We start from the raw sequence: 25,217 nt of genomic DNA, 5'->3' as shown, positions 1-25,217 counted from the left end.
AGCTCTGAACTCCAGATCACCACTTCCCTTCCTTCTCTCCCCCAGCCCTGAACTCGAGATCACCACTTCCTTTCCTTCTGTCACCCACCTCTGAACTCCACATCACCACTTCCTTCTGTAGCCTCCGCTTTATTTTTTAAACCTTGGAAAGTTATGCCCAATTTCTAAGCAAAGCAGTGTGGGAAATAAAACAGCACAGGGTATGTGGTTTGGGAAAGTCACTGTCAACTGCTATCCCCATCCAGGACAATCCTGCCCAGTCTGCCCCACAGCAGCCAAGTCCTATTCCCATGCCAAGACAGCAAACATTTTTCCACGACACAGAATTAACTCACCAATCTCCTGCAGCAAGATCACAGCTTCATCCACAGCTTTGATGTCAGGGCTGTCCAGAGCCTTGGAGAGAAATTCAACTGCCTGCAACACAGCAGGGGAAGGGAAGAGGGGAAAAGTGAGCCAGTTTCCCATACAGCTGTGAGAGCCCTCAGGAACCCAGACTGCAGCACAATTCCCTCTTTGTCTGCCTCCAGGGATATGAGTCAGCCCTCTCCATTCCTTCAAGCTTCCAGACACATTCTGTGATCTCAGGGAGATTTCCTGCTCTGAACTTCCCTGGACAGCACCATGTTCAGCAAAGCACAAACCCAAGCCATCAGCACTCTGGGTTCTGCCCACTCCTGCCCCTGGGGCTCCACAAACCCTCTCAGTGCCCGCAGGCAGGGCCTGCTCACCGTTTTCTCTGGCATGTGGATCTTGGCCTGCACCACCAGGTTCTCCAGGGGCGTGCGCAGGATCTCGGGCACCTGGTACGTGGGCATCTTGTCCAGGCGGCTGCGCGGGAACAGGTGGTAGGCAAAGCCCGACTGGCAGCGCCCGGCGCGCCCGCGCCGCTGCACCACGTTGGACTTGGACACCCACACGGTCTCCAGGCAGGACACCTGTGGGGACAGCAGAGGGTGAGCCCTCCCACCTGCTCACAGCATGGAACCCCAGCCTGCTCTGGGCTGGAAGGGACCTTAAAGCCCATCCTGTTGTGCCCTGCCATGGCAGGGACACCTCCCACTGTCCCAGGTGCTCCCAGCCCTGTCCAGCCTGGCCTTGGGCACTGCCAGGGATCCAGGGGCAGCCACAGCTGCTCTGGAAAATCCATCCCAGCCCCTGCCACCCTCACAGCCAAGGATTCCTTCCCAGTATCCCATCTAACCCTGCCCTCTGGCAGTGGAAGCCATTCCCTCTTGTCCTGTCACTCCAGGCCCATACCCAAAGTCCCTCCCTTTTCCATCTTTCCACCCAGCCAAGAGAACTCAGACTCTCACAACTGATGAATGGTCCCAAAGGGCCAGGGAAGCCTTTCCCACTCTCCTGCCTCATGCAGTGCTGATCTCTGTCCAGCAGCAGCTCTGGGCTGCATGGATGGGACTCAGATGCCACCTGCTGGACACTTGTCCCTGTCCCATCCCGGGGCTCCCCATCCCATCCCATCCCAGCCCTGCCTCGGGGTCTGCATTCTGAACTGGGATAAAACTGGGCAAATACCAAAGGGCTGGGTTTAAACCAGAACTGCTCCAAGGTGTGAACAGCCCTGGGAGATGATGTTCTAGAACAGGGGCAGAGGGATGGTGCCACAATTCCTTTTCCCACCACCAACAGCAGCACAGTTGCCTTCACTTTGTTGCAAAGGTGTACAAACAAGAGCCTTTCCCAGGCTCAGGGCCCAGCACTGCCAGGAACAGGCCAGGGGGCAGCAGATCCCCCTCAGAAAGGTGAGGAACAGGGACTGGGCCAGGAGAACTGCAAGCAAGAGCAGGGTCTAACAGGTCAGGGCTGCCCTGAGAGGGCCAGCAAGAGGTTTTTGATGAAATCATAGAAAAAAGCCGAAAGCAAAACAGAGAACCTACGGTGCTCTATAGTAAAAGAGTTGAGAAGGAGGTAGGATTTGCCTTAAATTTGTTGGAAAAAACTCAGAATTTGATGGGGAGCCTGGCCCAGAGCTTGAACACAGCAAACGCTGACGAGGAGTCATTCTCCATAAACAACACAACGCCTGTGCCCCAGGGGCCGAATGGGAAGCAGCTCCACCATGCCATTAGTGGCACTCAGATCCTGCTCTGAGCACAGCCCTGTGCTGCAGAGTGTGTGTCCCAGGGGGCAGAGGCAGCACGGCAGCAGTACCTTGGTCTTGAGGTCGTAGCGCTCCTCCTTGTGCGTGCCGCTGTCCACCACGTGCACGATGTCGTTGATGGTGATGGAGGTCTCCGCGATGTTGGTGGCCAGGACGATCTTCCTGACACCTGGTGGAGGCCTCTGGAAGATGTTCTGCTGGTCCATCATGGGGATGTTGGAGTGCACTGGGAAACCAAACCACAGTCACACCCGCCCAGCTGAGCCTCTCCTTGTACTGTCACCTCTCTCAGAAATGGGGACACCAGCTGCCAGCGGGCACAGCCGGCAGCTTCCTGCCAGCCAGACCCCAGGAAAAACTTCCCACAAGTCATTTGGGAAGGCCTCACTTCAGTAGCTTCAACCTGTGCTCGGCAGCAGCAGGAGCTCTGCTCACCTCCTGTCCCAGAGCCTGGTGGCACCCCAGGAACATCCCTGGCAGAAATCCCACTCCCTCCCACAGTCCAGTTCTGCAGCTGCCCCTCCTCAAAGTCCCCTGGGGCAGGGATTCTCACTGCCCATGGGCCCACTCTGTCAGAAGGGGCTCTCATGGAGGGCCCATGGCTGTCCTGTATCCTTGCCACAGCTCAGCACCACACAGGAATTCCTGGCAGAGCACAGCAGGGCAGAGGACAGCAGGCACCTTCCACCAAACTACCCCTGCACTCATTAACAGCCCAGCTGCTCCAAGCTCTGCTCCTGCCAGGCCTGGTTTGACACTGAATAGGCAGAGCTGCCCAAAAAAAACCAAAAAATACCAAAACCCTTAAGAGCTTTGCAGAGCAAAGCTAGCTTTTGTTGTAAATTTCCTCCTGGGGCAAGGAATGTTAAATTCACTGATCAAAGCTCAGCTCCAGAGTCCACCTGCATCCCACAGAACAGGTCCTGAGATCTTTCCTGGGCAGGCTCAGCATGCAGCTACAGCAGTGCAGAACTGAGCTGCTTTCCCCTTGCCTAATTCCAAATTGCTGGAGGCAAATGGGAAGCCACTCTCTTTGATCATACACAGGAGTTACTCAGCCTCTGCTAGGAGGAGTTACTCACACTTACCACACACCATCACACAGCTGGGACATCAAAGCTCACCGGCTCTGCAGCAGAGCAAAGCTGCAGGGGCACAGGAAGCCAAGTGCCCCAGACTGTCCCGAACCCTGGAAGAAGGGGCTGGCCCTGCCCTCTCACCTGGCAAGACGAGGTAGCGGCTGTTCTGCGAGCCCAGCATCTCCAGCAGCCGCTGCTGCACCCCTTTGATCTCCTGCCAGCCAGGGAGGAAGCACAGGATCCCACCTGCAACACACAGCAGCTAAGAACTCACAGCCTCTAAATCCAAGTGCTCTTCCCCAGCTGGAGACACACATTCCTGGGACAGAAAGCTACCAGGCTACCTCGAGTCTGCCAGTGAATACCCACGAGCTTTGAAAGACTTAAATCTCTTCAAGTCACCTGAGAGCCCTGCCTTGTTCCCAAACACATCATGTCCAGGCAAGGGTATTTGACAGGGATAGGGCTCCAACAGAAAAGGTAATTATGCAGCACAAGGTTCCCAGTGCTGGAGCACAGCTTGGAACAGCTGCCCAGGACACTGAGGAGTCCAACCCTGTGCAGCTACATTTCTCTTTACAGAGAAAAGCAAAGCACAACTTCTTAAGGACATTTTCTACGAAGCACAGCAAGGAACTTCAGAGAAAGAGAAAACAATTCTTATCTCATTTACTGCACCTGTGTTGTGCCAAAGTAGAATGCAATATAGAGATTGTTTACCCAAAGTGATAGTGTTTTGTTTCCTTGGCCTATCAGGGCCAAGTGCGTGTCCAGACTGTTGGTCAAGAGACAGTCACAAAATTCTAGCCAGTAGAGTTAAATACTTACACAGTTCACTGTAATATAGTATAAAATAATATAATATAATAAAGTAATTAATTAATATAACAGAGTAATTAATTAACCTTCTGATATCAATAAAGTCCTCCTTGTCATTACTCCATTTGTTGGGGTTGCCCTGATTTCCTATAATCCTGTCTTAGCTGAAGACTCACATTGTGGTGTCTCTGCAAAGGCTCTGGAGGGGCTCCCTTTCCTTCCCCCCAGCAGAGGAAGAGCTCAGGGCGAGGCAGGACCCACCTGGCTCTCCGTGGGCATCGATCTGCAGCACGAGGTCGGTGATCAGGTCAAGGTCCAGGACACACTCGTCATCAGATTGCTGGGAAGGACAGGACAGGGGCTCAGGGGGCGTCAGCACAGCACAGGGGCACTCACAGCACCCTCTGCAGGCAGCAAGGCCTCGTTTGGACAGCCTGCCCAGCACCTGGAGCCTGCTCTGGGCTCCATCTGCAGCCTGCTCTGGTCACAAGGGTTGCCAGTTTCCCGGCTGTGCAGAGAGAATGCACAGTCCCTTCCCAATGTCCAGATCTGTGCACCTCTGCTGAACAGCACTCACAAGTAACAGAACTGCCACGAGATTTTTGTGGACAGAACTGCCACATGCACCTGGGAGTTCAAATGCATCAGGCTCTGAGCAGGAGCTTCTATAGCTCTCAGGAATTTGGAACAGACTATTAAAGCTCAGATAAAATCCCTGCCACAACAGAAACAGGAAGAATGCCCTGGGGGCAATAGGATACCCCAAGCAAGTTTGCTGATGATCCAGGACTGGGAGAGGTGGCTGATACTCCAGACACTTGCTCAGCCACAGGGAGGGATCTCTCCAGGCTGGAAAAATGAGCTGACAAACTCCAGACCAGCTGGTTGGACCAGAAAACGTCTGGAGACACTGGCCAACCTGTGACTGTGTGACTCCATGACCCATCACTGGTGTAGGATTACCCAGAGCACTGCACACGTCTGGAGGGCATTTTCCAGAGGGCCAGAGCAGCTGCAAAAAGCAGCAATCAGGGATTCAGTCATGCAGGACGGTGAGCACTGAGGTAACAGTGCTGGAAGCCACAACCATCCCAGTCCTGGGCCAGGCTTGCCTAGGGTGTGCAAACACTCAACTCTGTGTCTATGTACACACAGCAATGAGCTCTCAGCCTACTCAAACATCAAACTTCCCATTAAAGGGAGACAAAAGCAACTTGACCCCAATGCAAAGTCATCTTTATGCATAATTTAATCAAAATACTCTGGGGTTCTACTAAGCTGACTTCAGCTCAGGAGGACTGGCATGGAGTTAAAGCTAAGCAAATGTCCAACAGCCACAGGGAAGCAGGAGCAGTCCCAGGCCCGGACTGTCCCCCCGCTGACAGGCCAGAAGCCAGTGTCCCATCCACGGGGACAGCCCCCCCTCGCTGCACACCCACCTTGATCTCGTAGTGCCGGTGCCGGTGCCGGCCCAGCTTGGCCAGGATCTCCTCCAGGTAGTACTCCTTCACCGGGTACATGAAGCCCGGCACCTTGACCACGGGGCAGTCCCCAAAGTAGTGCGAGAAGCGCTGGTTGTCGCCCGTGGCGCTCATGAGCACCAGGCGCAGGTCGGGGTTCAGCTTCTGGATGCCTTTGAGCAGGATGAGCAGGAAATCCGTGTTCACGTCCCGCTCGTGCACCTCGTCCACCACCACGTGGCTGACGCCCTCCAGGCTGGGGTTGCCCTGCAGCTTCCTGAGCAGGATGCCCACGGTGCAGAAGAGCAGGGCCCCTCCTCGGGCAGGGGGCTTGCTCTCCAGCCGCACCTGGTAGCCCACGTTCTTCCTCATGTTGGGCCCCAGCTCCTGCGCCACGCGCTGCGCCACCGAGATGGCGCTGATGCGGCGCGGCTGCGTGATGACCACGTTGCAGCGCGCGCCGCGGCCCTCCAGGATGTAGTGCTCCAGCAGCAGCTGCGGGATCCGCGTGGTCTTCCCGCAGCCCGTGTCCCCCGCGATCACCACCACGGGGTTCTGCTCGATGGCTGACAGGATGGTGTCCTTGTGGGGGTCTACTGGCAGCGGGTGGCTCTCCTGCCAGGAGGCTCCTCTCCTTTTCCAGAGGGCCAGCAGGTTCTGGCTAAGGCGCACTTCCTCTGCTTCCAGCATGGGGATGTAGGTCTTCCCCGTGATGGCGTCGCTGATGGCACCGGACTCCTTGGTCAGGTTCATCATGTCGTCGGCAATGCGGGGCCTGGACTCCCTGATGTCCACGGGGTACTGCGGGAGGAAGCAGGCAAGGACAGCAAGGTTAGTGCAGGTCCTCGGAAGGACAGAAAGGAACAAATGCCTGGAGCAGACTCAGCCAGTCTGGCTAGGCCAAGGCTCTGCCAAGGTCTCCCCAGATCTTAGGTAACTCAGTGTTGTTCTGAACTGAGGTTATTTAAAGTGAGAACTAATTTGGGCTGCTCCTTGCTGCATTCCCTATTTTAGGAGGGGTATTAGTGCTGCTGCCTGAACTGACAGGCACAGACCAGTAACTTCAGCAATGCAATGCAACAGCCCTTCAAAGACAACTTTTGGAAACTATCAAGTTACACCACCACCCAGACACATAACTTATGCAAAACACAAGCTTTTGGCTAAGCCAGAAATATTCTGTCTTGGCAAAAGAAAAAGCTGAAGTCCACATCCCACAGGAAGAACTACAAGGAGCAAGAGGTCAGGAATTGCCTAGAACACAAATCAAAGCACTGGCCCAGATGTTCATGGGATGAAAGTTGCTGAACTTTTAATCAATCACATCTTTTGGATTCAACCTTAAGAATCCCAGTCTTTCAAAAGGGAAGGCCACTGCTCAGGAAGAGTTCCTTCCCCAAAGGGCAGCAGAGAGTGATCAGGTTTTGTGGCAACAATCAAACCATGAATTCAAACATTCTGACAGGAAGCTGTCAGACACATCCAATTCCCGAAGTGAGAAGGGATCAGGCCCAGGGGATCCTCAGGGGCTGAGCCTTACGTGGTTCAGGTAGTTCTCGATCTTGCGCAGGGTGGCCTCAGGGACTTTGATGTGGCAGGGCTTCCTCTGGTTCTCCCCCAGCTCCCTCAGGGAAGTCATGTTGTACATGGCGTGGCTCAGGGGGTTGTTGTTCTTGTCCACCAGGCCAAGGCTCTGCAGGGAACAGGCAAACAACACCATCAGGTCTGAGGCTGCTCACACCACGGGCTGGGATACAGAGCACTTGGATCCCATGTTTGGACAGGACAACTCCCTACCATCCCAAACCCACCAATTCCTGCTTTTCTTGCCACAGCAAGAAACCAGACATGACCCCAGCTCCAGAGGACCAGACACACCAGAACCAACCACCTGTCCTGATACTACACCTGCAAGGTCTCAAACAGACCCATCAGAGGAACAGCAGCCATGACTGCCAAACCCTCTTGTTGAGTCCCTTGCTGTGATTCTGGCAGGCTGTGAATCCCAAGGTTTGGAAACAGATGTTTATTAAGCATTAGCCCCTTACACAAGCCAAAGCTCAGGACATTTCCAGCATCCCCTGGCAGGCTCAAAGCCAGTGAGTGAGGCAGAAGGAGCCCGTGTCCAGAGGCACATCCCAGGGGATCAGCAGCCAGGGGCACTCACCTTCAGCTTCTGGCAGGCCAGAGCTGCTGCCTTGTTCTCGGCCTCCACCTTGCGCCGGCCCTTGGCAGCGAAGGTCATGGGGCAGGGCCAGCGCAGCGTCAGCTTGCAGATCTTGGTCTTGGTGCCCACCGTGCGGAACTGCATGTACTCCTGCAGGAACAGCAGGGGCTCTGTGGGGCAGCAGGGACCAGCCAGCCCTGCCCAGGCCCTGCCCAGACACCCCAACAACCCCCCCTGTGCCTGGGAGCAGTGTCCAAACGCTCCTGGAGCTCTGGCAGCCCTGGGGCTGTGCCCGTTCCCTGGGGAGCCTGGGCAGTGCCCAGTGCCCTCTGGGGAAGACCCTTCCCTGATCTGCAACCTAAACCTGCCCTGGCCCAGCTCCAGCTGTTCCCTGGATCCTGTCCCTGTCAGAGGGAGCAGAGACTGGAGCTGTCCTTCACAAGGAGCTGCAGGCTCTGCTGAGCTCTGCCCTCAGTCTGCTCTGCTCCAGCTGGACCAACCCAGTGACCTCAGCCATCCTCATGTGGCCCCTCTGACCTTTCACCGTGGGTTTTTTTCTGGACTTGTTGGATTTTTTTTTTTTAATGGAGCACTGAACTCCACCTCCCAGCTCACAAGGCACTGTCTAAACCAAAGTGAGAGCAGACAACTGTGGGAAACATCCTGAGAGCCTCAGGGTGGAGCTCAGCTCCTTTCTGCTGAGCACACCAGCTCTGGGAGGTGGGTGACACATCCTGGGAAGGAGGATCACCGGATACGGGCAAGAATGGAGCTGTGGAAAGATTCTATCAGCACAGAAGTTACACATCGCTCCCAGCAACACAAACTTGTGCTTGTTGCAGGTGTATGGGGAAGGGAAACCTTAGAAAGCAGCTCCTCCACTGCCCTGGCCTCAGGAGCAACATTCCTCATGGTTCTGTTAAGACATTCCCTCAGCTCTCACCACAAAGTCTTTCCTTTGCTGTTCACACTGATTTCTCTAGGCCTAGTTTTATCTTTCTCCTCTCCCCAGCTCTGTTGCCCAAAGAAAGCACCCAAAGTGATTCCAGTTGGAGCCCCTGAGCTTCCTCCCTGGCAGGGGTCAGACAGCACCTTACCTTGACTGTGGAGGAAGAGGTTGCAATCTGAATCACTTGGGCCAGGAGGTTTTTGGGAAGTGGGAACTGCGTCAGGGCACGGATGGCAGTGTTGTCGTCTGTCATTTCAATGGAACCCCCTCCTCGGCTGCATGGGACAAGAGCAGAGCTGGATGTGCAAACGCCCACTTGTGCTCAGACCTGGCTCACTCCACGAGTGCTACTGAGCTCTGAAACTATTCTGTTAAAGCCCAGGTAATTCTGGTCATGGGCAGAGTCCTGCTGTCCCTTGGTACTAAAATCTGTCAGTCACAACCACCCAGACCAGCAAAGCCACCTACTACAGAGGGATCAAACCTTTACACCAAGGCTACAAACCAGATGGCATCAACAGATTGAAACAGATTTAATTAATAAATAATTCTGAATTTAAAATCACATCACAGAAATAACCACCATCACCCATATCTCTTACAGATCTTGCTGCTGCTGCCTATTAAAAATCCAAGATCTGTGCTCATAAAGTCAAGCAGGCAGCTATGGGGATGGAAGGGAGCAGATTTAACACTGCCCTCAAAACCAGGGTGGTCAAAACCTGGTGTAAGTGCACATGCACCACTTCTGGGGATGGAAATGTCTTGAGGCACAGAAGAATCAGGCAGGTAACAAGACTGGCAGCAGTGTCTCCAGAGGGCAGAGCTGCAGGGAACAAGTCTGTGCATTCCCTGGATGGCAGCCAGGTACCAGACCAGGCTGCCCCACTACTCCTTTGGCCCATCTCCAGCCCTGCCCAGCCACAGGATAACCCTCCCTTCCCCTGGCCTGGCTCAGCACTCCCAGGCAGACCCACCTGGCGTCCCTGCCGGGGGTGCGGGCGTCCTGGTGCGCCATGGGCAGGTAGTCCGAGACATCGATGGCCTCCTCCTCCAGCTCCCCCTCCTCCAGCTCCCCCTCCTCCAGCTCCCCTTCCTCCAGCTCCTCCCTCCTCATGGCTTTGGGCATCCTGCCCTGCTCCATGGGCTGGATGGCGTCGTCGGGCTCCATGCGGCGCCAGCAGGTGGACAGGTCGGCCAGGGAGGGCCCGGACTTGGAGCGCCACTTGCCCTCGGAGCACCAGCGCTCGTCGGGACAGCCCAGCTGCTCGGCCAGCAGCCGGTACTTGGCGGCGTCAAAGAGCTCGTTCCGAGGGCCCAGCAAGCCCCAGCCCTGCAGGGAGACAGGGCAGCTCTGGGAACCCACCCAAGGCTGCTGGGGATGGGGCAGGAGCGGCCCCATCCTTCCCCATCCTTCCCCCAGCACAGACAGAGCGAGGAAAGGCACCTGCGGGAGATCTGAACTTCCCCCACCACTGCTCTGTCCCAAGGGGAATCTGCTCCCTGCCCTCCCTCCCTCCCTTCCCAGGGTATGGCTCTCTGCCCCACACAGCTCCTTAGAATGTAAAACCCCAGTAAACCCTGGCCCACCAAACTCTTGGCTGTATTTAGCACTCAAGTTTTGAAAGCACCCTGGGAGCAGGAAATGCATCTTTCTGGGAAGGCTAGTCTGAACTGGCATAATCTGGGATAATACAGGCTGAGAATTCAGGGAATGGTTCATCCCCTTCCATTTCCCAGGAACAGGTCTTTGTGCAAGCAGCAGGAAAATGTCCCTAACCTGTCAGGTTCTGGAGCAAACCTGCAGTAATGAAAAACTTTCCTACCATCACCATTCAGGACTGAACCTTGCAGGAAGCTCCAGATATATCCAGAGTGCAGCACACACCATTTCAAAATTACCAGACTGCTGCAATAAGTTCTAGCTTTAATTTTAATAATTAAAAGTTACAGTTTTAGGCCATTTAATGGCCTTAATGGCCCTGTATTAGAAAAAGCTGCATTATTTTGTGCTGTGGGAGTGCCTAAGACATCAAATTTCACCTGGCTTGCTGTTCTAGTCAAAGCCTCTCTATTCACTCTCTGCACTAATTAGACACTATTAATTTTCTTGAACTGATGACTTTTAAGGCAGCATTTGTAGCTCTTTCTATAGCTGTGATCACACAAGGCGTCTCATCACGAGGGTCTTCAGCCAGGTTCCAGTTTAGCTGGCAAAGAAAGCTTTGCATATTCAATCTGTGGTTTTAGGTGGTTGGGTTTTGGTTTAAGTTTTAAAATGCACTTCAGCCATTTCCAAAATCCAGGGAAAATGTATCAGTAGGGTATCTTCCTTCCTTTGAAAACTTCCAGGGTCTGAAAGAAGGCAGGGAACTGGGCTACAGAGGATAAAACCAGGATATATTCCCAGTGAATGCTGACTGAGTGAGGTGAAATGAAGTCAGTGAGTGAGACAAGTTTTGCTGATCACAGAATTAGAGGATCAGCTTAAGCAGCTGAAGAAGCTGAGTTTTCACACTGTCCTCCTGAATTTCTGAAGGCTGGCTATTTCCTTAAAGAGCATTGTGATCTACAAGCAAATCAAAAGCTGTCTCACTGCCAGAGCATCCACAGCATCCTCTCCTGAGCACAGAGATATCCCTGTTCCCACTGAATAGATTAACAGGAAACTCCAAAATCAGTCTGACTCGCTCAAGGTAACACAGAACCACCAGGGGCAGAGCTGGAGATAAAACTGCATCTTTTTCTCAGCTATAAAACACCTTCAAGAGTGACTTTTATAGTTTTACTGTGTCTGTTTGATACTGGCTGCACACACCCATTTCCAGCCATAAATAAGTGCCAAACAAAGCATAACTGTAGAGTAATAGTAAATTACTACATGTAATTGCCCCACTGGCTTTGATGAAGAGGAAACGGGAGGTTCTGAAGGTTCCACAACTGCAAACACACCCAGCTGTGCTGGCAGAAGTGGGAGTTAGTGACCACCTGAGGGAAACTGCTCGCTGTAGACGTTAAGGAGCTGATTAAGGTCCAGGACAAAAGGAACAAGGACCAGGACTACCTGCAGCAAGTGGGATTTGAAGCTCAAATGGATTCAGACTCAGGTCTTTACCCTCTACCCCTGACTACCAGAGGGGCCCACTAACGGAGTGCCCAGGCAAGGAGAAAGCTCCCAAGAGCAGGCCAGGCTGGCTGCACAGTGCAGGGTGAGCCTGGCCAGCAGGGCAGCAGCAGCAGGGCTCACCTTGAAGAGCTGGCACGCCGCAGCCGCCGCCTGCCGCTCCGCGTCGATCTTCTTGGTCCCATAGCCCTCCACTTCCACATTCTTGGGCCACTTTATATGGAGAGTGACTTTCTGAAAGCAAGGAGAGCCACAGGGTGAGCTGGGCAAGCTCTCCCCTCCAGCAGAGCACACCCACTCCACCCATCTCTGCACTCCAGGCAAAAAGAGGAACACTGAACAAAGGACTGCCTTGGTCCCTCCAGGGGAATCAACCATCTCTGCACCTCAGGCAAAGAGAAATACAGAAGAACATTGAACAAAGCACTGCCTTGGTCACTTCAGGGGAACCAACCATCCCTGCACCTCAGGCAAAGAGAAATACAGAAGAACATTGAACAAAGCACTGCCTTGGTCACTTCAGGGGAAGCTCCACTGCAGGAGCTCTGCAGGAAAAGGCTGAACAGGGCACAGGGGTGCCACAGCCCCACAGGAGCTGCAGGGCTGAGGTCTAGCACGAGGCCAGGAGCACATTACAGAACAATTCCATCCCAGGGCTGTCCCTCTGCTCACTGCAGCAGCCAGAGCATGCCCTGGAGCAGATCCCCTCTCCAAACCCTTCCCAGCTGCTTCCTCCCTGCGAGGGAAGCAGCACAGGAGTGCCTCAGCCCCCAGGCACCCCAGCACTCACAGGAGCGCCCAGCTCCAGCCCAACCCTGGCAGAACCACAGCTCCTGCAAGGGAGCACAGAAAACCTGCAGAGGCAGAGAATGCTGAGAGCTGAACTTTGCCCTCCTCAAAGCACTGCTCCAAATCAAGAGCTCGCTCAGCTCCCAGCCCTGCAGATGCCACGAGGCTCCAAGAGGGAAATGCCCAGGGAATTCTCTCCTGCTTGTGCAGCACAGATGAAAGGCAGCAGTGGATCCCCCAAGGCTGCAGCACAGGCTCCTCACTCCCCAGCACCTGGCTGGCTGCCCTCCTGCCCCTGAGCCTGGCTCACAGAGGGTTTTGCCTCGGGCACAGCCTGGAAAGCACAGACCTGCTGGGAAAAAAGGTGTCTCAGGAAGGCCAAGTGCTCACAAACCCACGTTCACATCCAACAAGAACTCTCCAGGCTCTCACCTGTCCTCTGTCTACATTTGCTGGGCTGCTTTTTCTTCGTGAGCCAACCTCCATTTTTTCCCAGGGCTCCTTTATCTCCTTTATCATTTTCCTGGTTTAGTTTTTTGTTTTAATCTGAAGTTACTCTCTACATTAATCTATTTAAGTGCTGGCGAGAGTGGGAACCAATTACACAAACTAAAGTGATGAGGCACTGCCTGGGGTACTCCAAATTTTAGGGAGGAGGCACTGGCTATGGTATTCCAAAATTTAGGTTGGGAAACTGCACTACTGCTTGAGAAAGAGCAAGAAAAACAAATAGAAATAATGAAGAACTCTGAAGTAACATTACTAATGTATCACCTAAAATCCAGGGATGCTTAGAAAGGATGTGGCAATAAAAACTGTCTGGGAAATTTTAAGACAGAATGTTATTGGAAAATGTTAAGCCATCAGAAGTGAGTCTTTTCCTGGAATGCAGTTTACAGCTAAACTTCAGCTGGAAAGGGCTTTCAGCTCTGGAATGAGCTGCTGTGACAGGAGGAGGCACAGCCTTGACCATGGAGCACCATTAGGTAAGAATTCCTGCTCAGTTCATAGCCCAGACCCAGATTTGGGCCTCAGGAATTCCACTGACAGTGACAGCTGAAACTACCTGGAAAACTTGGAATTTGCTTGGAACACCTCTGCTTCATTTACCAAACAAAGAGGCTGCATTTCATTCTGCTCTTAAATAGTATTAGAAGCCTCCCTCCATTGCAAAGAAACTCCTCTGCTCACAAATGGACTTGAGGCTTTGGAATTTGTTCTATTGGAATTTACAATCAAATCTAGGGGTCCTAAGGGCTAAAATACAGCTTTAAAATCTTAATTTTCTAAGGTAGTAGGACACCTTTAAGAACAGACTGTGTGTCCTTCTGCTGAGAAAGGCCAGATACAGCAAGTCACTTAAAATAAAAATATCCACACAAAAAGAGGAACAGCACCTGCACTTATACACCTTTAAAGCACATGAAGATCAGGAAAAATAGGAAGAATTGAGAATATTTCTTGTTTGAAAGATTATCACTCAACTTCTAAGTGGAATTAAAACTCTGCTATGATTTTCTCTGGGAAGTTACTTCAGGGATTAGCAGTTCTGTGGCTCCCTTCCCACCCTCTGTGTCCCACCCTCCCAGCAGCAAGGATTACCTTTTTCCTTGGCCCGTTAGTGTGGATGTACACCAGCTTGTCCCTGGCATGGGAAATGCCCAGGGCTCGGCCAATCACGCTGTTGAGCAAGTTTTTAGGCTGTGGAAATTCCTTTAGCAAATCTCTGGAATCTGGAACAAAAAAAGAAGAGGAATTAAATGTCTCCCAATTGCTGTGCAGTCCCATCCAGAGGTGAGTTCCAGCACTGGCTCAGAGGGGAGGATGGGGGGCAGGCAGAGGGCCCAGGGTTCACCTGCAGCATCTCCAGGCACCACTGAGCTCCCAAATCCCTGAGGTTGGGAGAGACCTCCAGGATCATCAAACCCACCCTGTGCCCAATGCCCTCCTTGTTCCAGCCCAGAGCAGTGAGTGCCACCTCCAGGTGTTCCTGGGACACCTCCAGGGATGGGCACTCAAGCCTCCCTGGGCAGTTTCAGTGCCTGACCCCCTTTCCATGGGGAAATTCCTGCTGTGCCCACCCTGAGCCTGCCCTGGCCCAGCCTGGGGCCGTTCCCTCTGCTCCTGTCCCTGTTCCCTGGGATAAGATCCCAAACCCCCTCAGCTGTGCCCTCCTGTCAGGAGCTGTGCAGAGCCACAAGGGCCCCTGAGCCTCCTTTGCTCCAGGCTGAGCCCCTTGCCAGCTCCTCAGGGATTCTGCAGCCCCTTCCAGCTCCTCAGGGATTCTGCAGCCCCTGCCCAGCTCCTCAGGGATTCTGCAGCCCCTGCCCAGCTCCCCAGGGATTCTGCAGCCCCTGCCCAGCTCCCTCAGGGATTCTGCAGCCCCTGCCCAGCTCCCTCAGGGATTCTGCAGCCCCTGCCCAGCTCCCTCAGGGATTCTGCAGCCCCTGCCCAGCTCCTCAGGGATTCTGCAGCCCCTTCCAGCTCCTCAGGGATTCTGCAGCCCTGCCCAGCTCCCTCAGGGATTCTGCAGCCCCTGCCCAGCTCCATTCCCTGGACTCTCTCCAGCCCCTCCAGGTCTCTCCTGCTGGAGGGCCCAGAGCTGCCCCCAGGACTCCCTGGGGTCCCTCAGCAGGGCCAGCACAGGGGACAATCCCTGCCCTTGTGTCCAGCCACTGTCACCAGCATGGAGCAGGTTCTGTTTCCCCACCAGCTCTGTTTGTCACTCCTCAATATCAAAACCCAACTGAGCAGTAATGACTTTGCACAATTTGGGTGTTTGCAACGCCCCCCCAGCCATGGGTTAAATCCAGGGTCTCACAAGGTACACATCAGATCCAACCAGCAGAGGAACATGCAAAAATGCCTGAGGACTTCTTCTGAAATGACTGAGAGTGGATTAGAGCCTGGGAATGAGGTTTGGTACTGAATTTCCCAGAGAACCTCCTGGAAAGAAGTTTGCCAACAGTGCTGGGAGACACAGCAGCCCCAGGAGCAGCAGGACAGAGGGCAGGTGGGACTGGCCCTGCTCCCACAGGGAAATGCTGCTCAGGGTACAGCAGGGAGGGGGTGCTCATGGTCAGAGCAAATCACTCATTAAAAAAAATACAAAAATATATAATAATAATCCCACTGGCCCAGACAGAGCCATAGCACACCCACCTCCTGTCCCAGCCTCCCCCCTGACCGATCCAGCAGCTTTGGCAGTGAGGGAGCTGCTCCAGCTGCTCTCACCTGCACCACTGCCATGGCCAGCACTGGGTCCAGCGAGATCAGCCCAATGTGATAACAATTCCAGATGTTCCTACAGCTCACAAGCAGGGAGGTCTCACAGCTCCAGCCAGATGTGCCGGGAGCCAATCTGCAGCCCTAATCCCACAGAAGGCCAAGGCAGGGAAAGGAAACCCACACGTTTGTGCTGGGCTCACAGTGAATCAGCCAGCACAGTCCTGCAGGTACAAAGGCAGCACAAGGGAACACAGGGATGGGATCTCCTCTCTGCAGGAGCAAGCACAGCTCATCCCACACACCCTCCCTGGGCAGCCAGGGCTTGGGTAACCTCCCTGCACAGGGCCCTGCGGTGAGCATTCCCTTCCAGAGAGCTTCTAAATCCCCTGCAGGGATCCAGGGCAAGTTTCAGCAATGAATCAGAAGCCAGCTCAGAGATCACTGGTACCATCAGAAACCAGAATTTCCAACTGAGCCACCAAGTGCAAGGAGAAACGAGGAGCCAAGAGTCACTCACTTGAGCAGCACCAAGATGTGCCACCATGGCCTGCTGGGAACTGATTCTGGAGTTACTGCCATGAACAAACACAGAACTGCAGATAATCCCACAATGGTGCTGCAAAGACCCTTGAAGATCTTTCATTCATTTCTTGAACAGCTGGGCAGGGGCACCTTCCACTGTCCCAGGCTGCTCCAAGCCCATCCAGCCTGGCCTGGGACACGTCCTGAGATATTCAAGGCAAGGAGAGCTCAGAGAGGCTCTGTCCCACGGGCAGGGCAGGAGATGCTCTCTGGGGAGCTGCTCACTGTGGTGCTGTCCCAGCAGGGCCCAGCTGGCAGGGAACAACTGGGAAAGGCTCTGTCCCACGGGCAGGGCAGGAGATGCTCACCATGATGCTGTCCCAGCAGGGCCCAGCTGGCAGGAACAACTGGGAAAGGCTCTGTCCCACGGGCAGGGCAGGAGATGCTCACCATGATGCTGTCCCAGGAGGGCCCAGCTGGCAGGAAAGAACTGGGAAAGGCTCTGTCCCACGGGCAGGGCAGGAGATGATCTCTGGGGAGCTGCCCACTGTGGTGCTGTCCCAGCAGGGCCCAGCTGGCAGGAACAACTGGGAAACCACAGGAGCTTCAGAGAGAGCAGAGCTCTGCTGTGCCACGGCAGGCCTGACACTGCCTTGGACACTGGCTAAGGAGAACAAAAAGCCATTGCTGATGCCATCACCCTCTCCAGCAACACCCAGCAGCCTGGCCCACAGCTCAGCACACAGCGTGCACTGGTGACACTCAGTTTTGAAACTGCTTCTTGGAAACCACAGAAGAACCACCTGGATCTTGAGAAATGCTTGCAGTAGCCTTGGATAACTCCAGGGGAAATGCAGGAATTACTCTGATTTATGAACACGATTTGTCCATGAATTACCTTCTATATATTGGCCAAGGGAGAAGGAAATTGGTCTCAGCCTTACGAAAAGCTATGAGCCAATTTTCTGTAATTATACAGCAAATGTGCTATTTCTATCTACTGAAGCAAGTTCCTCTACGTTCAGACTTTGGCCTGCTCAGGAAAACTGGAAAAGTGTCCAAGATTTTGGCACTCTGCAGTTCTATTCCATTCCACGTTGGTGGGACTAACAGAGGGAGGAGCAGTAACACAACTCCCAAATGCACCATTCAATTCACTAATTAAAAATAAAAGCAAAAAGCAGATCTCCAGCACAAGCCTGGTGATTTGGCTTCCAGTTGTTTCCCCTTTCACAACAATAACCTGGGAAATTCTGTGATAAGAGGTGCAAGAAGCACATTTTTATAATGCCCCCCAAGTGCAATTACCTCTGACAGAGGCAGTTTCTCACACTCTGAGGTGACTCCTCGGGGAAGATTAAATATTGAATCTGCTTTAGAGGGGGAAATGGGATCTGTGACTAACACAGCCCAGTTGTGGTGACAGCTCAGGCCTGGAACTCCCAGCAAGGTGCAGTTCTCTCCCCAGCTGACAATGGCACATCCAGCAGCACATCCTGGCTGCGCCAAGGCTGCTGGATCACCTTCAGCCCGTTCCTGCCCCAGTTCCAGAGCTCTCACCCTGCAGGAAGCCATCCCTCCCTTGGAGCTTTGACTGAAACAGCCCAGCTGCAGAGCTGGGTCTGCACAATGTTCCCTTCCCTTGCCTTCCCTGCCAAAAGGGATTTGCAGCAAGGAGAGTCTCGGGTCTGCCACAGCTGAGGGTGGGTGTCTGGGTGGGAACTGTGTCAGGGGGAGCACCAGGAGCACAGTACTCCCCAAACAGCCACACATGACACCCAAACCACAGCCCTGACAGCAGGAAGGAATATTAAAAGCCTGTCTTGGAGAGCAGACAACTCAGGGTGGGGCTATCAAAGAAGCCAATTAACTAATTAAAGTTCCTCAAAGCCAGTGAGTGCTTTAGCTTAATTTGATTGTGAAAGTCCAGGGTAATTCCAAGCTAGACTGAAAGCCACAAAGAGCAGACCCCAAAACCAACAAACCACCCAGCTGGAGTGGCCCAGCCTCCTCCAAACCCCACAGATCTGAGGAGTGGAAACAACACTCAGGTACCAGAGCACAAACCAAACAGCCCAAAGTCCTCTTCAAGGAGGACACAGGAGACCCATCAGTTTCTCTCTTCCCTCCAATTCTACTCCCTGGAAAAGCAACAAATGAGCACCAAGGACAAACTGTCAAAGACAAGAGTCCTCAAGATAGGATAAATTCAAGTAATAAATCCAAACGTGTTTCCAAGACATCAAAAATCCCCCAGGAAGAAAAAAAGCCCTGTGGCTCCACAATATCCATTTCACAAGGAATTAGCCCAGACATGTCCCACTGCAGAGATGGAGGGAGACCAGAAAGTTCCACCTGGCAGCTCAGCTTGGAGTACACCAAAGCTTTTGGGGAATTTGGGGGGTTTTACACCATGCCCAGCCATCCTGACCAGGGCCCCTTTCAACACACACAGAATAAACCCCACAGGCAGCTCCTGGCTGGAGGAGAGCTCAGGAACACTGAGCAGGCTCCTCCAAAAGCAAGGAGGAGGAGAAGGAGCAGTGGCCCAGCTCCCCCTCGGAGCCACGGGGGCTGCTCAGGACCCTGCTCCAGGAAGGGATCCATCCAGAGCTCCAGCCCAAATTCTGCCGAGTTCTACAGGCCAAATTTAATCAGTGACACAGGAGGGCTCCTGGAGCAAAGCCAAGGGCAGGGGCAGCCTGCCTCGTCAGCCTCAGAACAAGGGGGAAGTGATGAGCTCCCCAAACCCAACGTGTGAGCCAAAAACCTGAAGCCTCAGATAACAACACGGATCTAACAGTGACTTCCTGAAGCTGGCCTGGGCCTGAGTGGATTTCCATATTTGCATCCAAGGCCAATAACAAAGCAGCCAAATGATGACAGCTAATGAGACATCAGGCCACAAGCTGAGGGCTCAGAACCCACCTCAGAAAGAGGTTGTTCAAATGACATTTATGATCTCCCCGTGTTCAAGGAGCAGCCGGACAGGTAGGGCAGGTTCACAAAGCCCTGAGGGCTTTTATTTGTTCATCCAAAACAAATCTATTATTGGAAACAATTCCAGCATCACCACGCTCCCATCTCAAGATCAAGAGCCTTCCATGGTCAATCCTCCCTACAAACTGGGAGGATGAGTGAACTGAAGACCAAAAATAAAAGTACTCAGGGACTGCCTGAAAACACATTAGGAAAAAAGTGATGAGAGATGAAGTACAAAACAGGAAAGAAAAAAAATCCTGGTTTATTCCTTTTCTCAGGCAACACCTGAAGCAGCTCATTAAACAATAATTTGGGGTGGTTCAGCACTTGCTTTAGCAGGGAGTTAATTTGCTCTGTTGAACAGCTTGAATGTAACAACTGAAAGACCATTCCACTCTGAGCTCCAAGATAAAACTCAGCAGCTTCTGAAAGACAAATGGAACCAAGGCCCAAAGAATCCAGAAATTACTGAGAAAATAATAACTTTAATAATGATGGAGCATGGGGGAAAAAACACCCAACACAGAAGCACGAGAAAAGAAAACGAAAAAATTCAAATATAGTAACACTCCAAATTTCCAAAATGCAGCCCTCGAAAGAAAACTGAAACCAAACCAGCGGTTTTTGTAAGGAAAAATGGTTCAAGTCACAACCTCTGGCACAAAACCCTCGCATCCCTCCAAGCGTTCTCCACGCTCCATAACCCAACAAAAAGCGATTCAAAACACGGCACCGAACGCGAGTTTTGAACATTCTTCTACAGCAGCGACAGCTCCGAGGGCATTCACCCTTCCTTCCTTCCCACCGGGGCCGCTCAGCCCTGACATCCAACCGGGACCATCCTCCAGGCTGCGGCCAGAGCCGTGAGCCCCGGCGGGCTCCGGGGCCGCTGCAGGGCCGGGACCGGGCCCGGGGCTGCTGCCCGAGGTTCCCGCTCGGAGCTCCCGTCCGAGGGCTCCCGCCCGGAGCCGCTGCCCGGGTGGATCCGCGGAACCCCGCTGCCCGGGGCTCCCGCTGCCCGTGGCTCCCGCTGCCCGGGCGGACCCGCGGGATGCCGCGCACGGAGAGCGGGGAACGGCCCTAACGGCCCGCCCGGCCGGGCCGCTCTGCTGCCGCAGCTCCACGGGGATTTTCCTCTCGCGTCAGCCACCGGAGGCGGCCGGAGTCTGGCCCAGGCCCGGCTCGGCGACCTTGAGGGGAATCACCGGGGAAACCCAACCGCGGCCAACAAAGGCCGGCGGGGGCGGCCCCGCAGCGGCTCCGCGGTGCCCCCGGCGCCCCCCGGTACCTGCGCAGCTCGGCGGCTCCTCTCCGTGGCCGCGCATCCCGCTCCCGGCGGAGCCGCGGGAAGAAGGGAGGGAGGGAGGGAGGGAGGGATGGAGGGAGGGAGGGATGTGGCGGCTCCCCCGCCCCGCCGCGGGCCCGGGCTCGCCCCTCCCTTCCGCTGCGCGAGCGCCGCGCGGGGCCCCGAGCTCGGCCGGGCCCGCCGCTCACCATGCGCCGCCTCGGGCTCCTCCTCGTCCTCCTCGTCCCGGCGGGGCTCGGCGGGCCCGCGGGGGGCCGAGCAGAGCCCGCGGGGAGCCGCGCAGGGCCCGCGGGGGCCGCGGCACAGGCGCAGCGGCCCCGCCGCCTGCAGCAGCAGCCCCAGCGCCGCCATCTTGGGCCGCCCCTTGCCCGCGGGCAGCGCAGGGGCCGCGGCGGCAGCGCCCCCTGGCGGGCGGGAGGACCGGGAGCGCCCGGGAGAGCCCGGCCCGGCGGGAACGGAGCGGGGAGAGGCACCGGAGAGGGGGAGACGGACGGGGGAAAGGACAGGGAGCTGCTGTCCTGGATGAACGGGGAAAGCACAGGGAGCTGCTGTCCATCCGGGAAAGGACAGGGAGCCGCTGTCCTGGATGGACCGGGGAAAGGACAGGGAGCTGCTGTCCTGGATGGACGAGCGAAAGGACAGGGAGCTGCTGTCCTGGATGGACGGGGGAAAGGACAGGGAGCTGGTGTCCATCCGGGAAAGCACAGGGAGCTGCTGTCCTGGCCGTGGCCAGAGCCCGCGGCATTCCCAGGGCTCCAGAGCCGTGTGGCACCGTGAATTCTGGCCGTGAGCACCGGGAATTGCGGCCGGGAGCACCGGGAATTGCGGCCGGCAAACACTGGGAATTGCGGCCGGGAGCACCGGGAATTCTGGCCAGGGGCACCGGGAATTGCGGCCGTGGGAGTGATGCCTTGGGAAGGCGGACTTAGAACAGAGGCTAGACGGTGGTAAAGAATAAAGTAGGTAATCCCGGTAGAATCTATAAAAGCACCGGGAATTGCGGCCATGGGAACATCAGGAATGCCGGCCGGGCACACCAGAGCACACAGAGCCACGTCCCACCCTCACGGTCAAGCGCGAGTCCCTGAAATGCAGCTGCTCCTGGAGCTCGTTATTTGCTAATTTTGGAAATAAACACTGAAAAAAATTGAAATCTTTATAAGCTTTAAGTCTTTTAAAGAACTTAAAACGTCAAATCTGTATAAAATCTTAAATCTACATAATCCAAAATGAAAATCTTTGACAAAGATCTTAGAATCTTCATGAAATAAGTCAGCGCTTCCCCACTTCTCCAACTCCTCCTTTACTCAGTTCTACATTAATTATTTCATATAATAATTCAGGTATAAAATTCTTAAGGCTGCGGAGCTGGTTGAAATTCCCACCCTACAGGATGATTTATTTAAATCTGATTTTTCTTTTTTTTTTTTTCCTAAGCAATTAATCTGTATCAGCCCTGGCTGTACTGGGATTACCATTAAATTTTGCATTTCTTTAAACCAGGGTCTCATTTTTATGTCAAAGACTTTATTTCTGAGTATTTTGTGTGTAAAGTGAAAATTACCATGAATGGCTGGTTAAGCATCATGGTGCAAAAGGTGTTTATGTTTTGGTTTTGGTTTGGTTTTGGTTTTGTTCTTTTCCGATTTTTAAAAAAATCTTCAATAAGGCAAAAGATACTGACTAATACAATGGCACAGTTCAGTTTTACAAAGCCTGGGCTCCATGAGAAGAGGTTCAAGACAAATAAAGTTATCAAATAAAACCCTTTAGGAAAAAGGGAAAAAGAAAAAACAAAACAAACTAAGAAAAAGAAAAAAGAAAACCAATGTTAGGAAGAGTTGAACATCAAAAAAAGTCTTATTATACCAAGTTTGCCTTCTCCTCTATTCACTTTTTAAAACCTCTAAAATTAGCTGCTGATTTGTCTTTGTAGGTTCTTTTACTTAAAACAACAACAACAACAAAAAACTCACTAAACAAACAAAAAAAACCCCCCCAAATGTAAACACAAACCCAGATCTTGAATCAGCACCAGATGACAAAAAAAAAACCCCAGGTTTTTTTAAAAGACATGAAGTTATTCTGGCACTTGGATTACAAATTTTAAGGGATTGGTCCACTAAAATGGGAAAAATAATTCAAAACTGATTGTCAAAAATCATCCAAAAATAACCCAGACCACTAAAAAGCAAAACAACTCATTCAATTTAAGGGAATTAATCCTGGGTTAATCTTGTGACAGCACATTGCACAAACTACAATTTTTACTGTTTTACTGCGATTTTTACTATTTGTTCAGGAATAAACTGAGCTGGTTTGGAAATCAAATCTTCAAGGAGGACTGGAAGGAAAGGGAGGCTGGAAAACCTTGGGAACACACAGGCAGGGGGCTGGAAAAGCTGGGAAATCTTGGGAAAACATGGGCAGGGGGCTGGAAAAGCTGGAGAAACCTCAGAAACACAGAAAGGGGCTGGAAAAGCTGGGAAAATCTCAGAAACACACAGGCAGGGGGCTGGAAAAGTTGGGAAAACCTTGGAAAACATGGGTAGGGGGCTGGAAAAGCTGGGGGAAGAGTCTGACAGGCAGTCCCAGCGTGCAGGGACAGTCAGGGCTGGGGAGGGCTGGTGGTTTGTCACCAAAAATGATATAAAAAATTATCTTGTGGGCACAGAAGCGGCAGTGCAGAGTCAATTCATTACAGAACTGCAGAAGCCACGGATCCCAGGTATGTTTGTTTTGCAGAGGGCAGCGTGAGCCAGCACAGGCAGCACCTCCAGAGCCATCCCCAGCTCCGGCAGCCAGGGCTTCAGGAGCCAAGTTTCATTGAGGAATTCATTTACCCCCAGGGCTGGAGCATCCCAGAGTCCCACAGGCAGCCTGGCCATGACAAACCACCAGCCCTGAGCAGGGCAGTTCCATCTCTCCACCCTCAATGGCAGGATCTGGGGGAGCAGAGGGGCTTTGCTCCCAGCTGAGGTGACTTTGTACACAATTCCTGCCCCACACTGGGAAGAATTCTGGGATTTTTAGTTTAAATTCGGCTAAATCCCAGTGCTGGTGGCTGAGAGCAGGGCAGTGACAGGAGTGGTGGGGTCACTGCTGGGTTCCCTGAGTGCCAGGATGAATTCCCTGGGATGGAGGGAGGGTCCCTCAACCAGAGCTGGAATATTTTAGTCCATTCTATCCACTAAGAACAAGAGCTCCGGAAAGATCCACAAGCTAAAACAGGAAACAGGGACTGGAGGGATTTCTGAGGACAAAATATGATAGAAAACAAGGCTGGCAAAGCAATGGCAGGGACAAGAGCCATGGTGACAGTGACAGGATCACAGGATCAAATCCCAAGGACAAAGAGCCCATGCAGCTGGTGCTGAGGGATACAGGAATATTTAGGAGGCCAAAATTAAAAGGTAAAGAAACTGTACTTGAAGCTAAACAGCTTCAAGTGTCTCTGGGTAACACTGCAGGGCTCCTCCCTGCCCAGTCCCAGTCCTTCCCTGAAATCCTGTCCTGTCCCAGCTTCCTGTCCTGTCCCCTCGGTGCTGCAGGGACCAGGACACAGCTGAGCTCCTTCCTCACACCAAGAACTCCTGCTCCTCTGAAATCCTGTCCTGTCCCAGCTTCCTGACCTGTCCACTCTGTGCTGCAGGGACCAGGACACAGCTGAGCTCCCCCTCACACCAAGAACTCCTGTTCCTCTGAAATCCTGCCCTGTCCCAGCTTCCTGCCCTGTCCCCCTCCATGCTGCAGGGACCAGGACACAGCTGAACACCAAGAACTCCTGTTCCTCTGAAATCCTGTCCCGTCCCACCTTGCTGCCCTGTCCCCTCGGTGCTGCAGGGACCAGGACACAGCTGAGCTCCCCCTCACACCAAGAACTCCTCCTGCCCTGAAATCCTGCCCTGTCCCACCTTGCTGCCCTGTCCACTCTGTGCTGATCCCCCAGGACACAGCTGAGCTCCCCCTCACACCAAGAACTCCTCCTGCCCTGAAATCCTGCCCTGTCCCAGCTTCCTGTCACATCCCCTCGGTGCTGCACCACCAGGACACAGCTGAGCTCCCCCTCACACCAAGAACTCCTCCTGCCCTGAAATCCTGTCCTGTCCCACCTTGCTGCCCTGTCCCCTCTGTGTTGACCCCCCAGGACACAGCTGAGCTCCTCCTCACACCAAGAACTCCTCTTGCTCTGAAATCCTGCCCTGTCCCAGCCTCCTGTCACATCCCCTCTATGCTGCAGGGACCAGGACACAGCTGAGCTCCCCCTCACACCAAGAACTCCTCCTGCCCTGAAATTCTGCCACATCCCCTTTGTGCTGCAGGGACCAGGACACAGCTGAGCTCCCCCTCACACCAAGAACTCCTCCTGCCCTGAAATTCTGCCACATCCCCTTTGTGCTGCAGGGACCAGGACACAGCTGAGCTCCCCCTCACACCAAGAACTCCTCCTGCCCTGAAATTCTGCCACATCCCCTTTGTGCTGCAGGGACCAGGACACAGCTGAGCTCCCCCTCACACCAAGAACTCCTCCTGCTCCTCAGCGCCCTGCTCCATCTCCCCTGGAGCACAGGAACCCCCGGGCCGTGGCAGCTCCTACCTTTGAGGGAATTCAGCGAGAACATCTCCATCCCGGCGGGAAGGGAGGGCGCTCCTGGGGAGACAAAGAAACT

General features: G+C 53.7%; 1 protein-coding gene across 3 annotated transcripts in view; it reads right to left on the bottom strand.

The window, feature by feature from the left end:
* DHX30 (DExH-box helicase 30) overlaps positions 1-25,217 on the bottom strand; it is a 31,922-nt gene that overhangs the window by 3,952 nt on the left and 2,753 nt on the right. The window contains exons 2-14 of one of the 3 annotated variants that reach the window (XM_058045302.1): positions 25,145-25,198; positions 14,112-14,242; positions 11,844-11,954; positions 9,574-9,929; positions 8,745-8,871; positions 7,648-7,797; positions 7,021-7,173; positions 5,460-6,281; positions 4,282-4,360; positions 3,343-3,447; positions 2,173-2,348; positions 732-938; positions 336-417 (exon numbers count right to left, since the gene is read on the bottom strand). In XM_058045302.1, the coding sequence (XP_057901285.1) occupies positions 336-417; positions 732-938; positions 2,173-2,348; positions 3,343-3,447; positions 4,282-4,360; positions 5,460-6,281; positions 7,021-7,173; positions 7,648-7,797; positions 8,745-8,871; positions 9,574-9,929; positions 11,844-11,954; positions 14,112-14,242; positions 25,145-25,175 (2,530 nt within the window). In that variant the 5' untranslated portion in view covers positions 25,176-25,198. Of the gene's footprint in view, positions 1-335; positions 418-731; positions 939-2,172; positions 2,349-3,342; positions 3,448-4,281; positions 4,361-5,459; positions 6,282-7,020; positions 7,174-7,647; positions 7,798-8,744; positions 8,872-9,573; positions 9,930-11,843; positions 11,955-14,111; positions 14,243-20,529; positions 20,617-20,735; positions 20,899-25,144; positions 25,199-25,217 lie in introns of those variants that run through there. The other 2 variants (XM_058045285.1, XM_058045293.1) reach the window with 2 other exon arrangements.

Source organism: Melospiza georgiana, chromosome 1, assembly GCF_028018845.1.
Source record: "Melospiza georgiana isolate bMelGeo1 chromosome 1, bMelGeo1.pri, whole genome shotgun sequence".
NCBI classification, from domain to species: Eukaryota; Metazoa; Chordata; class Aves; order Passeriformes; family Passerellidae; genus Melospiza; species Melospiza georgiana.
Note: the sequence above shows the minus strand (reverse complement) of the source record. Positions and strands in the feature narration are given on the sequence as shown.